The sequence below is a fragment of the Penicillium robsamsonii genome (assembly GCF_028829455.1).
Source record: "Penicillium robsamsonii strain IBT 29466 chromosome Unknown utg000006l_segment0_segment0, whole genome shotgun sequence".
NCBI classification, from domain to species: domain Eukaryota; kingdom Fungi; phylum Ascomycota; class Eurotiomycetes; order Eurotiales; family Aspergillaceae; genus Penicillium; species Penicillium robsamsonii.
In genome coordinates, this window is record NW_026643224.1 from 982678 (window position 1) to 1004923 (window position 22246).

Sequence of the window (22246 nt, forward strand, 5' to 3'; positions counted from 1 at the left end):
GTGCGTCATTGGGGGCAGCTTCAGCACGGACCAACACGCCAACCTCAGAAGGATCTTTCGCTCCACAGCGGTCACTTCCTACATCTACGCGACGCGTGCTTCATGATGGCGCCATCGACAGATTCCGAGTTTGTGACTATAGTCTCAAACGACGGATTTGAATTCATTATCCCCCGCAGCGCAGCTTGTGTCTCAGGCACCATCCGGCGCATGCTGGACCCTTCGAGTATGTGGACTCGAGTTCCATTGCTGCACGGGCTGTACTAATTACCTACAGGCAAATTCCCTGAGGGTCTCACCGGTCGCTGTGTATTGGAGGAATTCTCGTACGTCGCGTGCTTACACGTCTCTGTTTGATAGACGTTGCTAACGAATTTTTGTTTCACTCTAGTGGCATCGTTGTCGAAAAGATTTGCGAATACTTCTGTTACAATGAAAAGCACAAGGACCAGGTCAACGTGCCTGACATGGATATTCCACCCGAGTTATGTCTGGAGCTCCTGATGGCTGCCGATTTCTTGGATACTTGATTTGCACGTGGTGCCTTTGACCTTGAGTTTCCCATCACCTTTCTCACCGAGACCCCAGGTAGCGGTTACTCTTGCTTCAGCTCACGTCATTTTTGCAATGGTTCATGGCGCAATGACATACGACATTCGATTTTTATGACAATACCATGGGGAGTTCCGGACTAGCTTACACAGGCTTGGTCATGGCGTTATGTCATGATATGTATTCTATGGGATAGAATATATGTAACTTTATGCAAATACATATTTTCCTTTTTTTTGATGTAGCAGTATCCTCAATTCTGCAGGAGACCTCTTATCCCATCTGAGCATATGCAAACGGTTAATACATCTATGGCCGAATTTGTCTAAAGATGATGGCAGATCAATACTTCCCATGATAACACGCTTGTCTAGACTATCACTGGCAAAGGGTTTGGATCATAGGAGACAAATTGAACCAGGAAATCATATCCATGATGTAGAAGCCTATATAATTAAGATGACCAGAGTGTACTTCGTACGGAGTATCAACTTGGAGCTGAAGGCTGAGGAGGCTGGAGATTCCGGTGGCTGAGTCAGCAAATATTGACGGGCCCTGGCTCCACCGGTGCCAACTTCCAAGGAACTGCCCGCCATTGTGAAGATCATTCTTTCATACATTTTGATTTGCGGGATGCAGTTCACAGGAGCATTGCTCACTGTGGTCTTCGGTCTAGTCACATCTAATTATTAAATATCCTTATTTTCCTATACCCACAGTCGGATGCACTGGCGGCCCTCCGTGTCGATTGCATCTGCCCCGGATCACTGATAAGGCTTACCCGCAGAGGCGCATACAACACCGACTTAACATGTCAGGCATCGTGGAACCCTCCACAATACCAACCACATCTAGCACGGCTTTGTTGCAACATTTGAATACAACCTTGTCGCCAAAAACTTCTTCCTTATCCTCTTTACCGCATCAACTCTTGACCTCCCCCCTTCGCGCCTTTCAACACGCCGAGACCTTTGCCCTCCGAACGGTTCCCCAAACTATCGCTAGAATAACCGGAATTCAAGCCCTGGGGCAAAACATTTGGAGCGAGGCTGGTTCAGCAGCTGGAGCCAGTGGTACGGCCGCTACACATGCAGCAGATATGGCCGGAACTGAGTTAGCCGATGTAGCCGGCCAGGAGAGTGGCTACTACATTGCTGAGTTCTTGGGCGCTATGAAGAAGCTTGGTGGATTCTTTGGGTATCTGACAAGTCTTTGGTCATTTGCCTGTCTGGTAGAGGTGAGACCCCGCTCTCGACTTGTATACTTACCATGCTGATAGGTCTAGGCGCTGATCCTCAACCGAATTACTATCTATGCATCTACACGGCGACACCTTCGACTTGGCTGGGAAAGGCGTGCGGCTCTCCGATTAATTCCTATCATTCTCTTCGCGTCCCAAATCCTCAGCTTGCTCCGTGGAATCCGATGTCAGACATCACCCTCTTTTTCGACAATGCGCTACGGATATCCTGGAAGGCAACTCGTGTTCGACTATTCCAGTGACGGGGGTGCTCTTTACTCGATTAGCTCAACCCTTTTGGGATGGGAGTCTGATGAACGGTCGTGCAGTGCTGTGAAGATGGCGCGCGGAACCAATCCCGGTATCCCATATGGATCGTTCTCCTTACTCTGGCCGACATTCATGCTCCTTTGCTTGAGTCACTTTATTGAAACACTCTCGTGCGCATTACAAGGCAGGCCCGTGATGACCGAGACGGGGATGTCCATCTTCGAACACTCAATCGCCTTCGCAGAAGCCGAGTCGATGATCAGTAAGTCCATCGGACTAGGCCTGTTCGGTCTTCCCAAACAAAGTCCCCTCAGTGCGCTTTCGGGTGGGTCTGATGACAGTTCAACTTCGGTCTTTGAACTACTCACAAGATCGCAAATCTTGGAACGCATGAATGTCACCCCCGAATTGTTACTTATCGCATTGATCTCGTGCTGCAATAGTGCTACCTCCCATATACTAGAAGTCTTCGGGAAGCAGAGCAAATATCGACTTTTCAGCACCGCCTTTTGGGGTGCCTGCTTCATGGTAGCCATGTCGTGGGGGTTAGAAGGCGGTCCACCCGTGAGCCTCGAAACCGGCGTGCTCAGGTTCCCGACTGTCTGCATTGTGGGATTCATCCCTCATATCTTCTTATTGGGCGGCATTGTGATTTGTCTCTCAATATACACTTTGGCACTTACCATCACCGCTGTTTCGCTACCCTCAGAAGATCGACCTGTCTCACTCTATGACCGTTTCTTGATGGCCCACGAGAATATGCAAGGATCAAACCAGATAAGGAGCATCCGTATAAACAGACACGAAGACTTTTATACGACGTTGCTTCGAATCGGCTATGTTGCACTAACCGCGGCAAGTGAGGCTGTGTTCTTGAACGAGGGCAAAGCAGTTGTCGCACGGCGGATGACATGGCTAGAAGAAGATCGCCTGTCAGAGATTGAAGCTTCGAGGCGGAAGTCTTCATCTTATGGCAATTGGCAGAGCGAACCTAGCGAACCCAGCAGTCGACCTATCGAAGCTATGGGTTTCTCGAGTTTCGATATGCCAGAACAATCTGCTTGGGAAAGTGGTTACAATCGCGAAAAGAAGGTTGAGAACCCCAAGAACGGTGCTCGAGCCGTGCAATCTCGAGCTGAGCTTGGGGGAGTTGGCGCAGTGCGAGTATCTATCAGATTATGGCATGTACTTTCGTTCTTCCGCGCAATCTCTCTCATAATGCTCCGTTGGCTTGCATACGGGCTCAATAACGTGCTTGATCGACTGAGAATAAGCGCTCGGCCAATGTGGCTGAAACGCATTGTGGGTCACCGTGGAGAGAAGTCTAATGACGGCAAGGTGAACCCATCACAGCCGTTAGATTTCTGGATCCTCTCTGAAAATGGAGAGCTTGAGCTCCCCGATGACCATGACTTTGACGTCGAGGTCGAGATGAGGAAGCGAGAGCGCGCGAATCGCCCAGACTGGATGAGCTCGGATGAAAGCCGGTTAGGCGACAGGCTGTACAGCTGGTGGAAGATTGGCGGTGCATGGGGAAACCAAGATCAAACTTCTGATTATTCTCCGCCTTCTGATGACTTTGACACTACAAGCGTAGTGTCCATGTCTACCAACGCCTCGCAGTCGGAATGGGAGGATTACCCATCGGAAGATGGTCGTCGGACTCCTACCCGGCTTGAACCGTATGCAGATAGAGCAAGCCCACCCCTTCAAGATCCCCTGATCGACATGAGCACACTCGCTCGTCTTCTTGATCCTCGCGATCGCGACAGTAGAGAGGAAGCTAGGATCCTAGCTGCCCATCTCAAAACAAATCAGGATAATGCACAAATCATGACGCGCAGTCGCTACCAGAAACTAGTTGAACAGGAGAGATCTCGGATCATCTTTTCGTCCCGCCTCCAGCAGCTCAACGCCATGCACTCAGGATCCGAGTGCCGGAAACCTACTCCTGAAGAGGAAGCTGAACTCCTCGAGAAGCTCATCCTTTCCCGTCGCTCGGAAACTTTGGGCAGTTCCGATGCCCACACGTGGGAATCAGGCGCAACAGGCCTCGGTCCTAATGGTCCACCCTGTGTGGTCTGCCAGACAAGCCCACGGGCTATCATCACCTGGCCCTGCCGCTGTCTGTGCATTTGTGAGGACTGTCGCGTGAGCCTCGCGATGAACAACTTCGGCAGCTGCGTCACTTGTCGCCAGGAAGTCGTAGGATTTATGCGTCTATGGGTTCCATAAGTCAATCTGTTTCAATCGTTCGGTTTTTTTAGATTCGAATTTATTATTATCTTTAGCTCACATAGGTTCTATAGTATTGAACAGTTTGATAAATGGTTATAGAGGGTTGCATTGCTTCGTACAATACAACAGATGGTGATTTTTCAGACCGGCAATTCCCTATTTGCTAGTACTCCGCACACATCTATGAGATCGATTCCGAGCTAGCTTACATCACGATAAATCCAGAAGCATTCATTGGATACGTTCATTTATAGATAGTATCAAGTGTTCAAAAAAAAAAACATGCCCGCAGAAGTTCGGGTCGAGATCCAAATGCAAGAGTTGTCCAGGTACTCTCATATGTAAGACAGGACGACGTGATTGTGCCATGTACAGAGGGGGGCTCTCCCTAGTATCTCATCCAATATCATTTAGCTACGCACATATTGAAGCTACCACGGTGTTTCTTGGGTATGGGATCATAACTGGACGGAACCTGAAAGATCAATGATTGTTGTGAAAGAGACAAATGTGCAAAATATTCCGTAAACGAAACCACAATACATGCCAGCGAAGCAGTGGTATTAATTCTCGTAGACTAGAGGCCGGTACTCAGCTTCCCACATCTGGACCCGAATCCACTCTGGCAGCTCCGAGTCAGTGGTGGGAATTCCTTCCGCCTGTGCCAGTCCCTCTTCCACGGCACACGATATCACAGCCGCCGCAATATCCACACTAAGTTCACGCGCATCTTCTACATCAGGCAGCAACGGCTTGGCAGGGTCTTTCAGGGCTGGTGACCGCGCTTTGAGTGCCTCCACGGCAGCGACTAGCATCTTCTTGGACATGAGACGGCACTGCGAGAGGACTGCACCAAGACCGATGCCCGGGAAGCAAGTTGAGTTGTTGCATTCCGCTGAAATATCATTAATATACTGAGTAGTCAATGTCTGAGACGAGATTTGATACATACCGATGTCATATTCCTTGCCATTGTGCGTAACTGGAGGGAATGGACTGCCTGTGGCAACGAGGGCTCGTCCATCGGTCCATTTATAGAGATCATCTGGCCTCGCCTCGTGAAGTCGTGTCGGATTGCTGAGGGGGAATATAATTGGTCGTTCTACATTGTCGGCCATCTCACGGATGATGTCTTCGGTGAATGCTCCGGGTTTCGTAGATGTCCCGATAAGTACATGGGGATGGACCTTTGTGATGACCGACAGAAGATCTCGGTCATTGTCCAACCACTCGTCGTCGTCTCGGGCGAAAGATTTCTGGCCTTCGGTCAAACTATCACCGAGGGACTTTATAAGGAGACCGGGCTTGTCGATGCACCTAGATGAAAGAACAGTGTTAGCAAGGGTGTTATCTCCCGGCCTGGCAGTTACATACCATATCTGCTTGGATGCTTCATTTTTCGACTTGCGTGTCTCGGTGGCGATGGTATCCGAAATTTGGTCAGCAATGCCAATACCGGCCGTTCCCGAGCCGAAGATCACCACTCGCACATCTTCAAGTTTGACCTGGCTGACTTGAAGGGCAGCTAACATAGCAGCGAGCGTGACACACCCCGTGCCCTGGATGTCGTCATTGAAACAGGGTATCTGCGACTGATACCTATCGAGTATTCTCCGTGCATTATTGAGCCCGAAGTCCTCGCTGGTATTCTTAGCTGTGTTTCGAATAACAGAGAAAGAAAGGTTTCTCATACAAGTGAATGTAAGCCCTTGGGAATTGTTTGCTGGCAGCCTTGACAAATTTGTCCACAAATTCATCGTACTTCTCCCCTCTGACCCGGCGCTGTGGGAGGCCTAGATACAGCTTGTCGCTGAGCAACTTTTCGTTCTATACGCGGAGTCAGCAAACGAAGATTTAATCAGATAATAGGGATAGCTACGTCTGTCCCGCAGTCCAGCACAACTGGAAGCTGTCGCGAAGGATGGATTCCAGCACAGAGTGTAGTGATCGCCAGTTTGGCAACCGATATGAGGATAGCGCCCACACCCTGGTCCCCAATGCCCAAGATCTACAAACAAATCAATGGTAAGCAAGATCATGCACTACTCCTCTTTCAAGCAAATATATAATTACCTCTTCCCCATCACTGACAACAATATAATCAACGTCTTCCTCAGTCCCAAACCCAGCGAGATACTCATCAAAGTCGTCTTGGTCATTGATATTTAAGAAACACCCCTCCGGCTTCCTAAATAATCGCGAGTAATTCTCAATCGCATCTCCTTCAGTGGGTGTGTATATCACACTGAACATCTCCTTGAGATGAGTTTGCACAAGCTACTCACTGGTTAGTAATAGTGCATATGCTGATATTATCTCGGGATGTCAGAACCTTGTAGTACAGCACTTCATTCTGAGCCTTCATGCTAGCCAGGAAGGTGTTCTTGGCTAGATCATCTGGTCTGCTTTGATACTGCTGATAAGCGCGCTGAACTTGCTCATCTAGTGTCTGGATATTTGGCGGGAGGTGACTATGGAGCTTGAACGTTGTTCGCTCATGTTCTGGAAAGGCGGAGCCTTTGTTAAATTGAGATGTTTCAAGGAGAGCTGGTCCCTAAATCTGTGTGAGAATCGGAGCTATATAAAAGAAAAATGCGGACTTGTTTTACCTTGTATGGACAGGTCAAGGGCCCCGCGGCGCGGGGTAGATCGCGAAATTTGGAGTTGGATGCCATGTCGAGTCCTCAAATGGGAGGTTGGAATAGATGAAAAAGCAGAAAGACTAAAGGAATATTAATAGCCCTGGAGGTACGTACCTGTTACCTGTTTGCGCCACCCGTCGTCATCAAGCTTTCCGCCAAACGTGAGGTATGAAGGGCAGACTTGACTTCGTTTCTCTATGGGTATGTCTTCTCCAATCCTATGACTACTTACTTTAATTATTATTTCGTACGATGCAATTGTTATATGTTTCGAGAGATTCTTAGCTTAGAGGATATATCGTAAGACTCTTCCATGCTAGGTCATATCTAATGACCTCAACCTTTAGAGAAATAAAGCGACCCTAACTCTCTTGTCTCGTGTTATGAACATGCATCTAGTAATTGATCAAATGCTTCATTCTTTATTTAAGATCTTGAGTTATTTAAAACTAGCAATTAAGCATCTCAAGAGAATATATATCACCGGGAGCTAATCCCGTATTCTACGAGTTCTTTCTACTCGAGAAAGGCTATCAATATTGTGAACGGCTCTTAGATATCTCACTTCCCGTAAGTAACAGTGTACAGGGTAAGGATCCGGCACCTTTACTAAAGAATATTGACACCTGTCAACCTAGATGGTTGACTGGCCAAGTTAATTGATAAATCGGCTTCCGCGTTCCGGGCTTCCGGCAAGTTCCGACTGGGTTGCCAGTTGACTAGTAGCTCATCCATGGCAGTTATTCCAAGAGTCTCTCTTGGCTTTATGTAACCCATATTGGCCTCACCTGGGCAGTTTCAGACAAGTTATATCATCACATCGAACCCGAATGAATCTTACAGAGGTCCACCAACACGAGGTATGTGCTGGGCTTGGCACGATTAGTGCTAGTTCAGCTAATTTAACGAAGACGCTAAGCGCTCTCTCCCACGCACTTTCTTTCCTAATTGATACTTTCCCAATTTGGTATCCCAATTCACATTATGTTCAGCATAAGTTACAGCAGTCTTTTCTGATCCGATCATCTGTTCAAAAGCATCACTTTTCAAATCTGTTGAGTATACGCCATGAAGCTATTTAGCTATACTAAAAGCTATGACTTGGGCGTAATTTGGTCCCACACTTGACTAACGCAGCTTACTGCCCGGCTAGTTATGTAGGCGACATTTATGTCTCAGCCCCCTTCGAGGCAAGCCGACTCCGTACTGGGAATCCATATTATGGCCCCATGAGGGAAGAAAATTGGCAACAAATCTGTATGTGATCTTCACATCTCTCAATCTTGTGCTCCATGACCTCACTCTACAGCGATTGAGCAAAATGTTCAAAGAGCCGCTAGAACGATTGTTCTCGTTATTCCAGTCTTTTGTGCGCGTTGAAATTTTTGGCCGGTTTTCAAGGCTTCGGAACCATGCGCTAAAAATCGGGCTACTGATTGCCTTATGGTTGTTTCTGGTGGCCGCCCTACTTCGTTATTCCCTCCGGTCTCATTCCGATCCCCTGACCAACGCGAGTACCAAGCAAACAAATCAAGTGCTTCAACCTCAGACCTGGACCTCTTTATTTCCACGAAATATATGGCAAATATATCTCACCCCGCCGAATCTCAGCATAGCCGATTTTGAAGCCAATCCTGAGCAGCTATCCGAGACCCTCTCTTGGCTGGCCTATAACCGCGACTACGAATACACCTTGGTTGGAGATGAAGGAGCAGAAGCACTCGTGCACCAGCACTTTCAAGGAAACCCAACATTTTTGAGAATCTTTAGAGAACTCAAGAACACCGGAATGAAGTCTGACCTGCTAAGGTACATGATTTTATCAGTTAAAGGCGGTGTCTATACAGACACCGATACTATTAACTTGAAGCCTATTGATTTGTGGGTGCCTGAAGAATATCAGGAACATACTCGAGTCGTTCTAGGGGTTGAATTCGATCGCCTTAATGGATCTATTTTCGACGAGGATCTTCACCCCGATATGCAATTTTGCCAGTGGACCATTGCTGCAACTCCTAGACATCCTATCTTCGACCAAATGGTAGACTGGGCTGTGACCGCCCTGCAAAACTTCACAATCGCAAGAGGAACCACGTTCTCGGAGCTCCATGCTAATACATCGGAAGTCATGGAACTGACTGGGCCATCTGCTTGGACAGATGTCGTCTTCCGACAATTGCAGCAGTATCAACCGGACCTTCTGTCGTTGACCGACTTGAGTGGATTGAAGGAACCGAGACTTGTGGGAGATATCCTGATACTACCAATCGATGGGTTCGGGATGGGCCAGCGACACTCCAATAGTACAAATGACGGAACAATTCCAACGCAGGCATACGTACAGCATAAATTCCGAGGATCGTGGAAGCATGACAAGATGCAAAATCAGACAAAAATATGAGAAATGGAATCTACAGATGCTTTCAGAACATTGAACGGACCAGTGAACGTTTTATTTTCTCTCCGTTTATTTCGACAACTTCAGTCTCCAGCGCTGCTGTCAGCAGAAAATAGGACGAGAGTGTTAAAGAAGTCACAAACAATATGATCTCAAGTGGGGTCGTGTTTGGTACAAGAATTCGGCGAAACATACCCTTTTTGTGGTATGTGAATAAAGGTTGACTATGCATATACTGCATATACCTAAGGCTATGATATCTTATGCTGAGATGTAGGATCTCGTCATTATGCACGGCCTGTACTTCCAATATCACATTGTCAACTGGGCTGGATATGCGGGTCATACCCAAATCACTGCTGACCGCCATGTCCCATTTCCTCTTGAATTTACCTGTGTTTTGCATTGGTTATATACAGTTCCTCTATATTCTATAGCTCGGATCCAGAAATCTTGCACTCTATCATCTTTCTTTCTGATATACTTTCTCGTATTGTATTCATCATCTTATGCCGTTGTTCAAAGTGGCACATCACAGTTTGAACGTATGACATCTATCGATCTGAACAATAACCGAGAGAGCCCACAACCCTCAGAGTCTTTTGCTAGGTGAGAAGTCTATCAATTAGCCCTGTATTAAGTGCTTCTCTAAGATATGCCCGTGAAGCTTGGATTTATAGTGACACCAAACCCTTTTCTTTACATTGTCGATTAATATACGCATTTCTGTATATACCTACGAACTTTAACCACGAGGCACAGAAAGATCAAATCATAAACATCCGTTTCACCCATGAGGTAGAAACAAGACGTGCATTGTATTAAGCATGTCAAACTATCAAACTATACAGGGAGGTGACCTATTCAGGCGTCTCGAACAACCAGCCCAGCTAGCAAAAAAGGAAGCAAATCCCACCTGCCAACACGAGCCAGTCACAGCCACCGGCAACAACCTCAGATTAGGTATAGATATATTTACAGGACGTAAGCGGCAGCGGCGGCGAGGGCAGCAACACCAGCCATGTTGCCCTTGACACTGCCAGCGCCGTTGAAGGCGGGGGAAGAGGAAGAGGGGGCGGCGCCAGTCTTGGTCACCAGAGGGGTGGAGGAGGCAACACCGGAGGAGGAGCCAATGGGGGTACCGGCGGCGGTGGTGGTTCCGGCGGCAGAGGTGGTGGAGCTCTCACCCTCGCTGGAGCTGGCAGACTCGGTGGGCTTGGCGGTGGTGGGCTCAGGGACGGTGGGAGTCTTGGTGGACTCGGCAGCGGTGGTGGTCTCAGCGCCGGTCTCGATGGGAGGGATCGAGATGGGTTCACCGGCGGAAGAGCACTGGTTAACGACGGCGTTGGAGACCGCTGGATGCGTGGGTTAGTAAGTGGGATCATTGGGAAGAGTGTAAGGTTGTTAACATACAGATGCGGTCCTTGTACTCGCAAGCCTTCTCAACACAAGGGGTGATGCTGCTCACGAGCTCGGTCTTCTTGCAGTGGCACTTGAAGTCGAGCAGCTCGGAGCAACCATCGCTCTGGAGAGCAGAGAGGAAGCAGCTCAGCTAAAGGTAAGTGTTAGCAGACATATTCCTTTTGTGAAGCATCAATGCCCTTACCGAGCAGGAGGGCACATCGGGCAGCTGGGCGCTGGCGAGGCCGGCGGCAACGAAGGCAATCAGAGTGGTGGAGAACTTCATCTTGATGATAGCTGGACTAAAAAAAGGTATTATTAAAGTGCCGGAAAAGACAGTCAAGTGTGTATAGCGAGTGCGGATGAGTTGAGAAGCAGGTCTGGACTTGGATGGGTGAGGCCCTTTTTATAAGCTTTGCCAGTCTCCCCCATCTTCCATGGAGAAACCCGCAGGGTTGCACCAAAGACTGCGTGGGACCATCACATGTCTCCGCATGCTTAATGGGAGGCAATCCACCGAAAAGCAGGCCAAGGCCGCGGTTGAATCAGATCGTAATTACCACGGATTGAAACAATGGACGCTTATTGCACAGCCAAGCCTGGGGGCTTACGCCGGATCCTGGGTTCCCGCAGCCGACTGAGCTTTGAAGCGAGTCTTGACCGGGGTTGGTGCTATTGGTCTCGTACGGTGTACGTATGCCCGCATTGCCAAGTCGAGACTAGACTAGGACGAACGAAGAAGCCACCGGAAAGGTTGGACCAGTGGCAATTGTTGGTACTTCTATTTGCCAGTCACACGGCAGACGGTTACTGACATTAATTTCCACTGTGTCAGGATATGTCAAGCTAGACTCTTAGTGGCATCGATGGACGCGGTATGCGGAGTATGGAAGTACAGGTTGTGGTACATGTAGCAGTACACGTAGCAGTACATGTAGCATTGGTTGTGCAGCGTCTCCATATTGCATTCCTGCAAAGAGCCTTGTGGCCAATCTACAAAGAAAGCGTATGCAGGATATTGTAAAAGTGTATGACTGAAAAAAAGGAAAATGAAGTGGCAAACCCCATGTATGGAGGAAAATCCGGGGAAGATTGAACCCCGGCAGGCCGCGGCAGGGCCCGAGGGTGAGCGTAGTATCGAACTATACCACATTAGGACTTGCTCCGAGCTGTCTGCACAATTAATATAACAATAATAGTAATATGAGTGAAATTGCTTGGGGTAACACAAGGCTTCACTTGGTTCTTCGAATAATAGCATCAAAGGGTCAAAACTCAGGAGGCAATGATCAACCCTGTCAGCCGATATAAGGCTTATTGATGTCCAACGTAACTCTCAACAAAAGCCTCAAAGACACCCTAGACCCTTCTAGAGTGTCATTGGACTTAATAGTCATTTGATTCCCGTAATACAGAAGGTTAGATGTTGGCCGAGAGATATAACTCGGTGAGATTATTGTACCTGCATACGGCGATCATATATGGCAACAGAGTCGAGATGTGAGAATCATTTTGGTCCAGGGTATCCAGACCGACTGAGAACTCAAAAAGGGTCCACATACAAGTGAGACATTTAGCGGGGGTGGGACCAGTCGAGACGCAGACTGGACCAAATGCTTGGTCTTTGACACACAGTGCCAAGTACACTAGTATTCATTCGTTGGGGTCAATAACCAGATCAAGGAACAAAAAGCACCGATCACATGTACTTGCCACAGGATTTTCGTCTACAGATATGGCACAGTGCTGATTTGCAAGGGCATCGAAGGGATTGGGAAGGGAATAGTTTCCGTATATCTAGGTACGCTAGGCCTAGGATTTCGGCACCTGTCTCCGTATATTCATTTGGACTACACAATCTCAAAATTTATTACAAAAATCAATTGAACACAAATCTCATATCTTCGCCCATATTCACCAAAAGCCTAACCTTATCGGCCGCTAAGTCGCCTCTAGGTCCCCTTTCGGTCTGAAGGGGTCTACTTATAGCAAAGAGAGTGAAAAGGTATGAAGTATTTAATTAACAAAACTAACACCAGGATACCTGGAGGGATCTCAGCCACTCGATGAGAAAAAAAAGGCGCATTGGCCTGGTGAGACATCTACATTAGGCTTAGACTGCATTCCAATGACTAACTATATGCTGAGGCGAAAGACCCTTGTAGTGGACATGATGGTAAAAAATATACATAGTCTGTATGTACCTCATAGACTTATAGTACGGAGTAGAGAGGATTCAGGTTGAGAAAAAGTTGAGAAAAAGCAAATATCGCCAATATCCAATATCGTGGGGTCCCCAGACAGACCCATTGTCTCAATCCGGGGATAACACGGACCTGAATTCGAAGAGATTTCACATCCTGGTCTTCTAAATCTCTAATCTCAGATAAATATAGACATCTTGACCCGAGAACACCCTTTCTAGATGACAACTTAAAATGAGGATCGACAACGCCTCTAGGATCGGGCATTCTCTATCGTATTAGACGTATACGGCTTATAAGCGGAAATTGCCATCTGGGTTCAATTTGCCTGAGACAATGTAAATCCGACGCGGTCAGCTCACATGGAAGTCTCGACGGATTCGCGTGAAAGTGGAAGTTATTCTTCCATTGAATTTACAACCTTTTGAAGCCTCGGAATATGGAGTACCCATATGTCATTCATGTCTCATTAATCCCAACGCCCAATCCATGCATGTCTGTCAACGCCAATTCAAATCACGATATGTCAGGATAACAATTCATCAATATATGCTCGCTCCTTGGTGTTCTTCCCCTTGAGAAGAACGGCTAGGACTTCGATGGGCGGGTTAAGCTTCAGCTGATGAGCCCGTCTCCAACGCTTGACTCGAGCGATTCCAACGCAGGGCTAACGAGAGAAAAAAAGGACATTATGTTAGATGGCTTCTTGATAAAGAACTCTTGCGGACCCAGACAACATACCCCATATTGGCTGGAAAGATCAAAATGACGGAGAATCTTTTCCTCTACATCCATGCCTTGCTGGTGGGCTATCGAATGGACTTAGCCTCTTGATTCATACTAACGCCCAGGGAAGACTCGACCTACCACTGGGTGCCTTGCGGGTCTGCTCTTGCGCCCGCCAGTATCGCCAGATATCCTGCTTGTTCAACTTCAGTGCCCGCTTGTCCTCTTCAGATAGGGGAGCTTGGTGTTCGACTGCGGCCTGCTGTCGCACCGCTAGCTCTGCGACATGGGGCTTAGAGGGTTCGTTTGGGGTAACAGAGAGCTGCTGGGGCTCCGGGGTGGCGGGGGTAGAGTTGTCAGATGGAGTTGAGTCGAGGGCCTTGGCTTTATGAGATGGTGCGGTGACTGGTTTGGTGACTCGCCCCCGAGCTCCAAATGACAGTGTCGACTGCGACCCGGTTTTTGCTGCGCGACGAGGCATAATGCTGTAGAATGCTGTAGTAGTGGTGTGCGGGTATATGTAGAAGTTGAGTGGAGAGGGAGGCGATGGTTGCACTGGCAACCAAATTTTGGGAAATCTTCCGAAGGTCCGGAATTTCGTCCATGGTTATTGGGGCATTTTGTTTTGATCTATATCTTACTAAATATATACACATACTGTGTATGTACCTACAACTAATATATTCTATTCAAGATACATAATTTAATGTGCGATGACGATGATGACATGGGTTGGAAACTGGGCGTGTATTGATAAGGCATTATTACGTCTAGGGTACATATGTAGAGATCTGAGACCTGTTAGATCTTATATAGTTTACATTATATAGTATATTTTAGACCATTTGATAGGATCTTAGAGCCAAACCCAACGGAGGCTCAAGTAAATTGTGGCTGTTGGGGGGCTAAGTGTTCACCTTTCCCCACTACCTTTGGGAAGCTCAGCTCCTTCACTTCTCCCTACCTGGAACATCTAGACATCTAGACCGTTGGGCACTTACCTCTTTTAGCCTCACATTATTGAAGGCATCTATACGTTCACACACTCTACCCAACCCATCGTCGAACCCTTATGAACCGTGTCAAATCCGTCCACTCGCATATTCCCCACAACTCGACCAACCTCCGCCACATATCTATGGTGCGACAGGCACGGCTGACTCGAGATGGCCGCCTTTGTGCGTGTATCAGGCCCAGCAAATGGCAATTTTCTGATCGGATACCCAGGAATTTCTGCGACCATGGTAAGCGCCCTGCGATACATGCGACAAGCCGGTTTGGCCCCCTGCTCAACGCGGCCCCATTGACTGACTCTCCAAGCCACGAATTGAGGGTAAAGTGGAAATCAGACCCTGCGCCGGCATCACAGCTCCGGTCAACGTCTCGCTCGTCACTATTTCCCTCCTCCGCCGCGAGACAATTCACCCTTCGGCCGACTCCCTCACAAAGAAGCGCCTGGCTCCGCCGCGGAAAGAGATCACCGATATCGTCGGCAAAGAGATGCTCCTATTTCGATGTCCGGCCGGTCGAGAATACGAAGAAGTAATATCTATGGATCTGCCCTTCGTTCTTTTTATTCCATTTGGTCGTGGGGGCCGCGATGCCTCTCGCCGTGTACCCCCAGCTAGTGTCCAGCTCCCGAGTCGCACCGCTGAAACGTATTACGAGATGGTGGTGATGGTCCAACAAGGGCAGCAGCAGCAGCACAAATACACCTTCCCCGTCCCCATCGCGCGCTATGACACACTCTCCACATTCGGCATGTACAATCGTCCGGAGTCGGCGGAGCGCGTATCAGATCATCTGGTCACATTAGCCATCTCACTACCACGATGGTCTTACGGTCCTCTCGATCCCGTCAGCGTCTATGTCAAACTGTCGCCGAACGAGAGTTGGATGAGTAAGGCGCGTAAAGTGACCATCAGCAAGATCACCATCGGCATCGATGAGGAAATCGTCTACAACCACGAAGGCGATGAGCCCCAGCGCAAAGTCAAAGTTCTGGCCAAGAAAACAGAGACTATCGGTGTCAAACTGCCCCAATCGGGCTATTTAACAAACCTAGGGTTGGTATTCCCCGCCAAGGACCTCCGCGACGCAGAAGGAATCCTGCCAAGAAGTAGGACGGCATTTCCAACGTACGGTGTGAGCGGCTTCACAACCACAGCAAGTCTATATAAAATCGAGTACTACCTCACAGTTCGAGTTCGTTCTTCCTATTCCCATAGTATATCTGCCCCAACACTCACACACAACAGGCCCACTTAACCTCCGCAAGAGACATTACCATTCGACAACCAATCGTCGTCTGCCCTCTCGACCACGCCGGCTGCAAAGAAGAAATGGAAGCAATCGAGCAAGCCGCACGAGACGCCGCCCACGTCAACCCGGATAACCCCATGCTACCTCTTCCGGCAATTGTACGACCAAACGACCACAACGCCCTCAGCCATCTAGGCGCCGCTATTGTCGGCAACCAGAAGAAACCGTTGATCGACTGATATGGGACACGATCCAACTCTTCACGATAACAATGATGAACTTATTTAATAAATCCCCCCTCCGTCTTGATACCGGAGCTCCTAAACGGTAATCCCACAAACGGGGACGGCTGCCGTTACTTTTGATGCCCCGGCGGGTGCGGAGGTTGGAGGCTCTCCTCCGCAACCACGCTATATCATGACATGTCTTACGATTGCATAGATTTTGGAGTTGGTTGCATGACATTCCTGAAAGGTGGCTGTTTATTTGTCTCTGGACAGAACGGGGATGGGGTGCTTGGGCTACCTGTTTAAAGATTTGGAGAAAGTTGAGTGTTGCCCTGGCTCTTGACTTCTGACCAGTGTCTCCCCACTGCATATGTGTATTTGGTCATGTTTGGCCATTTGGTAATTATTTCCGCATGCTGGATCAGTCATGCATCTGTCCCAATGGCGATACAATTTGTATCCATGTGCCCTGGATATGGATTTAGGAATCCGAAATCATCTATCCTCTTGCCTATGCATATTATCATTTGGAACATAAAATCTCTTCAACCACGCCCAATGATACATATCGTTTAAACACAACCAGAAAGTCAATTGAAAAGGGTATTCAAATCCACCCCTGACGGATGTACCTTTTGTATTGGACCATAGAGGTCCTTTTTGATCTCCTATATATACATGCTTTCATTTCTCGCTTCAGCTTTCAACCACCTCTCTCGCTCAATTCGTAGTTATCATATTACATATGTATATGTGCAGCTTATTTTCCAATTTCTAAAAATCCCATGGCAATGCTGAGCATGTTTGCGTCAACCACCTGGGCTTCGCTTTGCTTTTGGCTTTCGTTCTCAATATCCTGGAGACATTCTTTCAACATTTCAAGTATGGTTTGGTACTGTCTTGAGGAGGGTCCAAAGGTCTTGAGGGCATTCTCAAGGCTGTTTGATATCTAATCTTGTTTGTTATTTCCTGCATTTGGTGGTTTCCTTGGGCGATATACCTTGCGCAAACTTTCGTTATAGTCCACGATATTTTGGTTTCTTTCGTCCATGTGATATGATCCAGGAGCAAATATGCCTAGTATTTGAAAAGTTGGTGCTTGGCTCAATTAGAGGGGCATATATATATCATGGATGAAACCCCCGTGCACAGGATATATATATTGACCGCTCTCGTCACCGCCTGGTTTCATCTATATGATCTCTTGGCCTCAACACAGTGAAAAACCAACATCATTGCTACATCTATAGATAGCAGATACCTAACAAATCCCAATATCCTCCAAAGCCCAAGGCACCTCCACACCCGCACCCCCATCCTTATCACTTACCGGATTAGCAAACTCAACCAAAAACCTCACCATCCACTCATCCATACAAAAACTAGTATCAACCGAGCTCCTACAAGCCCGATGAAAAGCCTGTAACCGCTCCATACAAACATCAAGTGTAGGCCACAGCGCACGCAGTTTAGTCAGAATAACAAAATTCCTTTCGAGTCTCGCCCTCGCTCTCACAGCACTCTCCTCATCACCGAAAAGCAACGTATGGATCTGCACAGTCGATGCAATAACAAGTACATGTCCGACCATATTGTACAGCACGGCGCACCCGGGCACTTCCTCGGACCGGTAGATCATCTCGCAGAGCTGAACGGCGTGCTCTTTGCATTGCTGTGCGTAGAAGTGCGTGTGTGGTGTGTAGCCTCCGATGTCTTCGTGCAGGAAGCGGTAGAACAGCATTTGGCCGTAGTTGTAGTAGCCTAGATAGAGGGTTACGAAGAGGTGGCCTTGGCCCTGGGATGCGTAGGCTTGAAGGTTGGAGGGTGTGTCGTGCATGTGTGCGGGTAGGTTTCTGAGCCAGGTGGAGAGGTCTGCGGAGAGAGTTGAGATGGTTGTCATGATGTATTCTTCGCCGAGGGTTGTTGTGGCGGCTTTGGTGTTGAAATCGTTGATTTCTGAGAGGATTCGATTTAGGAGGACCATCTGTGCTAGGAGAGATGAAGTGCGGTCGATTGAGATTGATACTGTGAAACCTTCGGTGCGGGTCATGGCGAGGAAGGTTGCTTCGTTCATTGGGAGGGGGATGTTTGGTTGGGGGTTCATTAGACGTGGGAGTCGGACTCCTGTTGAGGACCAGACGTCTATCATGCAGAGCGTCCACCATACTGTGTTGGATGTTAGAGTGTTGGGTATTTTCGAGTGGTTCGTTACGAACCTCTTATGTTTACTTCTTTTTCCACACGACTTGCGGCATCACAGTTTGGGAGATCAAGGAGTTGGGCAATACGACATGCAATTGAGTAGTAGATAGTCTCCGAGGCAGGATTTCTTCCATCTACTACAGCAATGGCGCCGAGCAAAACACAAACTTGGATTGTTGTCAACGAGACATCATTCAAGTTGAGTAATTGCTCACATCTTTTGGCATAGTCTTTCCCTCTTTCCCGAGGATTTGTTCCGGCAAAGAAAGAGTGTTTTGAAAATCTACCCGAGTCAGTTTTAGTTTCACTCGGGCCGAGTAGAAGAGGCATACCGTGCCGATAATGCGAGCATCCCGTATATTAAATTCTCGGGCGCTTGACCCCGACGTATATCTTCCATCAGACTCGGCCGATGGAAGAGAGAATGAAATTTATCATGCACATAATCAAAATACAGCTTCACCAGTTCAGTGCAGAGTTCTTGATCTGGTAAATTGCATTTTTCTGGTAGAGACACAGTCCCGACGGTTTTTTCTTCTGTTGTAGAAGGTTTTTTCGGCACGGAGAGCTGTTTCCGAGTACATGCTAGACTTCGGGCAGAGCAATAGACACACGAGCGACCGGGTGCCGGGATTTCGCATTTTCGACGACGTTCACTTATGGCAGATGAGTATGGGGTTTGGTGGGGGGGGATGAATTACTCACCGGCATATTGAACAGGCCTTTGCTAGTCTCATTCTCCTTCCAAATAAAGAAAGTCACTGGCTAGATCATTGACGAGATTGAGGAGTTAGCACACTGCGTCGGAATTGAAAAATCCAAAGCCAATGAGGGACGTTCAAAACCGCCTGCGACACGGCGCAGCACGGAGTATCCCCGGGGTTTCCTCCGCATTTTGACCCCACAACAGTAAACCCCAGCTTCTACATATACCATGAGTATCGCCGAAGTTTTGTTGATCGGCATTTCACTAGTTATAGTTCAGACTAGAAGTTTATTGCGAACGAGGCCTGTTCTACTTGATTTTTGAGATTTACATAGCCAATACCTCTTTGGTGCAACCTCTCCACCGGGGTGAAAGATATAAAAAGGTACGGGCTTCCCAGATTCTGGATTGATTCATTGAAAGCACAGCTAAAATGGTCTACTTATCAAGGAGTGTTGTGGCCACTGGCCTTAGTCTCCTTGCATATTCCTCCGCCGTTATGGCCAAGGAAACAAGTACAAAGCGTGAGTCTGCCTCTGTTCTTTTCCATTTTCAAACCTGGCCTTATACTTTATAGCAATTGTGGCAGATGGCACTTTCTTTGCCCTCAATGGAGAAAATGTCTCGTATCGCATTCATGTGGACAACGCCACTGGTGACCTCCTAGGAGACCACTTCGGCGGCCCCGTCGGAGCTGAGATCCCTCTGGAAGCTGTAGGCGAGATCAATGGCTGGGATAGTCATATCGGACGTGTTCGTCGTGAGTTCCCAGACCAAGGTCGAGGGGATTTCCGCATCCCTGCCATTCGCATTCGTCAGTCAGCAGGGTATACCGTGTCTGAATTCCAGTACAAATCGCACAAGCTTATCCCAGGCAAGCCTGCTCTGCCTGGGTTGCCAAGCACGTTTGGCACAGAAGAAGATGTTAGCACCTTGGTCATCAGTTTATATGACAAGTACAGCGATGTGGGCGCGGACCTCTCGTACTCGATTTTCCCTAAGCATGATGCCATTGTGCGCAGCGTGAATGTTACGAATCATGGAAAGGAAAATATCACAATTGAGTCTCTAGCCAGTCTGAGCGTGGATTTGCCGTTTGAAGAGTTGGACATGATTAGCCTTCGTGGTGATTGGGCAAGAGAAGCGCACCGAGAGAGAGAAAGGATCACATACGGTATCCAAAGCTTTGGAAGTTCCACTGGCTACTCCTCTCACCAGCATAATCCTTTCTTAGCTTTGGCAGAGCCCTCCGCCACCGAGTCTCATGGAGAGGTATGGGGGTTCTCGCTTGTATACACAGGTTCATTCTCCGTGAGCGTCGAGAAAGGTTCACAGGGCTTCACGCGTGCTCTTCTGGGTTTCAACCCTGGCCAGCTCTCGTGGACTCTGCCCCCCGGGGAGACTCTTACCTCCCCGGAGTGTGTCTCGGTATACTCCAAGGATGGCCTCGGTGGAATGTCACGCTCCTTGCATCGCTTGTACCGCAACCATCTCATCAAGAGCAAGTTTGCCACTAGTGATCGTCCTACATTGCTGAACAGTTGGGAAGGACTGGTTTTCACTTACAACCAGAGCACCATCTACGATTTGGCAAAGGAAGCCGCTGAAGTAGGCGCCAAGCTCTTCGTTCTGGATGACGGCTGGTTCGGCAAGGAATACCCACGTCTCTCCGACCAGGCGGGACTGGGTGACTGGATCCCAAACCCTGACCGGTTCCCAGATGGTCTGGAGCCGATTGTGAAGAAGATCACGGACCTGAAAGTTGCGAACTCGTCAGAAAAGCTGCGCTTCGGTATCTGGTTCGAGCCGGAAATGGTCAGTCCGAATTCGACTCTGTATAACGAGCACCCGGACTGGGTCTTACACGCCGGACCCTATCCTCGCACCCAAAGACGCAACCAGCTTGTGCTGAACCTCGCTCTTCCTGAAGTCCAAGACTATATCATCAAGTCCGTCTCAGACGTCCTCAAGAGTGCAGATATTACTTACGTCAAGTGGGACAACAACAGAGGCATTCATGAGATGCCTTCCCCATCCACAAACCACGCCTACATGCTCGGAATGTACCGCGTTTTCGATGAACTCACAACCCAATTCCCCGATGTTCTCTGGGAGGGTTGTGCCTCGGGTGGAGGCCGTTTCGACCCAGGTGTTCTGCAGTACTTCCCGCAGGTCTGGACTTCGGACAACACAGACGCAGTTGACCGCATCTCCATCCAGCTTGGTACTTCGCTCGTTTATCCGCCCAGCGCAATGGGTGCTCACCTATCCGAAGTGCCGAACCAACAGACCGGCCGCACAGTCCCCGTGGTGTTCCGCGGACATGTGGCAATGATGGGCGGCTCGTTTGGCTTGGAACTCAACCCGGCTGAGATGCCTGAAGAGGAGAAAGCCGCTCTGCCGGGGCTTATTGCTCTCGCTGAGAAGGTGAACCCCATTGTTCTTACTGGTGATATGTGGCGCTTGAGCCTTCCAGAGGATTCGAATTGGCCTGCTGTTTTGTTCATCGCTGAGGATGGTCAGAAGGCTGTGTTGTTTGTCTTCCAGCTCTCTCCGAATATTGATCATTCATGGCCGCGTGTTAGGTTGCAGGGATTGGATGCACAAGCTTCCTATAAGATTGACGACGGTGTGGTTTACTCCGGTGGAACCTTGATGAACATTGGTCTGCAATTCCCCTTCAAGGGTGACTATGGCAGTCAAGTTGTGATGTTGGAAAAGCAATAGAGAACTGCAATATATAGGCTAGTCATATTTGAGAGGCAGAGGCAGAGGCAGCAGTAATGCTCTTTGATAGGATTTGATAGGTGAACAATCAAATATAAACACTTGAACGACGATGAGCTTGGGAACATCCATAGGCGAGAGTATGGATACGAAGCGTAGGAACCTCACACGACTCCCAAATATGTCATATAGAGAACCGAAGCGGCCCATATAGCTCGATGGGCTTATGGCGGATCGGACTGAAGCGGGTCGGAAGGTCGGGTCGGGGTGTACAACCTTAAACGGCCCCCCGACGGCTCCCCGGGGGCCATTTCCTCGAAGGTACAAGATATAAGATCCCCCAATAGGGCTCCTGAAACCTACCAACAGACTTTTATTTGATCACCTAATTTAGACCTCGGAAAACCTCGTAAGAATTTCATCCACATGTCACAGTTAGTGATCAATATAG

The 22246-nt window shown here is 48.5% G+C and overlaps 11 protein-coding genes across 11 annotated transcripts; 6 read left to right on the forward strand and 5 right to left on the reverse strand.

Moving 5' to 3' along the window:
* Window positions 1-105: 105 nt before the first annotated feature.
* Window positions 106-530, forward strand: N7447_010103 (elongin C; the record flags this gene model as incomplete). The annotated part of the gene is made up of 3 exons (XM_057234365.1): window positions 106-226; window positions 278-326; window positions 392-530. 3 exons carry the CDS (start codon window positions 106-108, stop codon window positions 528-530), a joined length of 309 nt encoding a protein of 102 aa, XP_057081649.1.
* An 833-nt stretch (window positions 531-1363) lies between these two features.
* Window positions 1364-4297, forward strand: N7447_010104 (putative ubiquitin-protein ligase (Asi3); the record flags this gene model as incomplete). The annotated part of the gene is made up of 2 exons (XM_057234366.1): window positions 1364-1789; window positions 1838-4297. The coding sequence occupies 2 exons, from the start codon at window positions 1364-1366 to the stop codon at window positions 4295-4297; spliced, it is 2886 nt and encodes a 961-aa protein (XP_057081650.1).
* A 566-nt stretch (window positions 4298-4863) lies between these two features.
* Window positions 4864-6975, reverse strand: N7447_010105 (NAD-dependent malic enzyme; the record flags this gene model as incomplete). The annotated part of the gene is made up of 8 exons (XM_057234367.1): window positions 4864-5195; window positions 5253-5617; window positions 5675-5941; window positions 5994-6127; window positions 6180-6308; window positions 6374-6577; window positions 6633-6854; window positions 6910-6975. 8 exons carry the CDS (start codon window positions 6973-6975, stop codon window positions 4864-4866), a joined length of 1719 nt encoding a protein of 572 aa, XP_057081651.1.
* Window positions 6976-8263: 1288 nt separating this feature from the next.
* On the forward strand, window positions 8264-9343 carry N7447_010106 (glycosyltransferase family 32 protein; the record flags this gene model as incomplete). The annotated part of the gene is made up of 1 exon (XM_057234368.1): window positions 8264-9343. One exon carries the CDS (start codon window positions 8264-8266, stop codon window positions 9341-9343), a length of 1080 nt encoding a protein of 359 aa, XP_057081652.1.
* Window positions 9344-10315: 972 nt separating this feature from the next.
* On the reverse strand, window positions 10316-11027 carry N7447_010107 (CFEM domain-containing protein; the record flags this gene model as incomplete). The annotated part of the gene is made up of 3 exons (XM_057234369.1): window positions 10316-10695; window positions 10754-10892; window positions 10947-11027. 3 exons carry the CDS (start codon window positions 11025-11027, stop codon window positions 10316-10318), a joined length of 600 nt encoding a protein of 199 aa, XP_057081653.1.
* Window positions 11028-11178: 151 nt separating this feature from the next.
* On the forward strand, window positions 11179-11382 carry N7447_010108 (uncharacterized protein; the record flags this gene model as incomplete). Its single annotated transcript, XM_057234370.1, has 1 exon — window positions 11179-11382. One exon carries the CDS (start codon window positions 11179-11181, stop codon window positions 11380-11382), a length of 204 nt encoding a protein of 67 aa, XP_057081654.1.
* A 2089-nt stretch (window positions 11383-13471) lies between these two features.
* N7447_010109 (putative DNA polymerase delta subunit 4) lies at window positions 13472-14152 on the reverse strand (the record flags this gene model as incomplete). The annotated part of the gene is made up of 3 exons (XM_057234371.1): window positions 13472-13612; window positions 13687-13754; window positions 13813-14152. 3 exons carry the CDS (start codon window positions 14150-14152, stop codon window positions 13472-13474), a joined length of 549 nt encoding a protein of 182 aa, XP_057081655.1.
* Window positions 14153-14837: 685 nt separating this feature from the next.
* Window positions 14838-16178, forward strand: N7447_010110 (arrestin C-terminal domain-containing protein; the record flags this gene model as incomplete). Its single annotated transcript, XM_057234372.1, has 3 exons — window positions 14838-14915; window positions 14992-15876; window positions 15930-16178. The coding sequence occupies 3 exons, from the start codon at window positions 14838-14840 to the stop codon at window positions 16170-16172; spliced, it is 1206 nt and encodes a 401-aa protein (XP_057081656.1). The 3' UTR covers window positions 16173-16178.
* A 742-nt stretch (window positions 16179-16920) lies between these two features.
* On the reverse strand, window positions 16921-17211 carry N7447_010111 (uncharacterized protein; the record flags this gene model as incomplete). The annotated part of the gene is made up of 2 exons (XM_057234373.1): window positions 16921-17109; window positions 17161-17211. The coding sequence occupies 2 exons, from the start codon at window positions 17209-17211 to the stop codon at window positions 16921-16923; spliced, it is 240 nt and encodes a 79-aa protein (XP_057081657.1).
* Window positions 17212-17421: 210 nt separating this feature from the next.
* Window positions 17422-18234, reverse strand: N7447_010112 (putative C6 transcription factor; the record flags this gene model as incomplete). The annotated part of the gene is made up of 1 exon (XM_057234374.1): window positions 17422-18234. One exon carries the CDS (start codon window positions 18232-18234, stop codon window positions 17422-17424), a length of 813 nt encoding a protein of 270 aa, XP_057081658.1.
* A 1267-nt stretch (window positions 18235-19501) lies between these two features.
* N7447_010113 (alpha-galactosidase) lies at window positions 19502-21795 on the forward strand (the record flags this gene model as incomplete). Its single annotated transcript, XM_057234375.1, has 2 exons — window positions 19502-19592; window positions 19646-21795. The coding sequence occupies 2 exons, from the start codon at window positions 19502-19504 to the stop codon at window positions 21793-21795; spliced, it is 2241 nt and encodes a 746-aa protein (XP_057081659.1).
* Window positions 21796-22246: the final 451 nt, after the last annotated feature.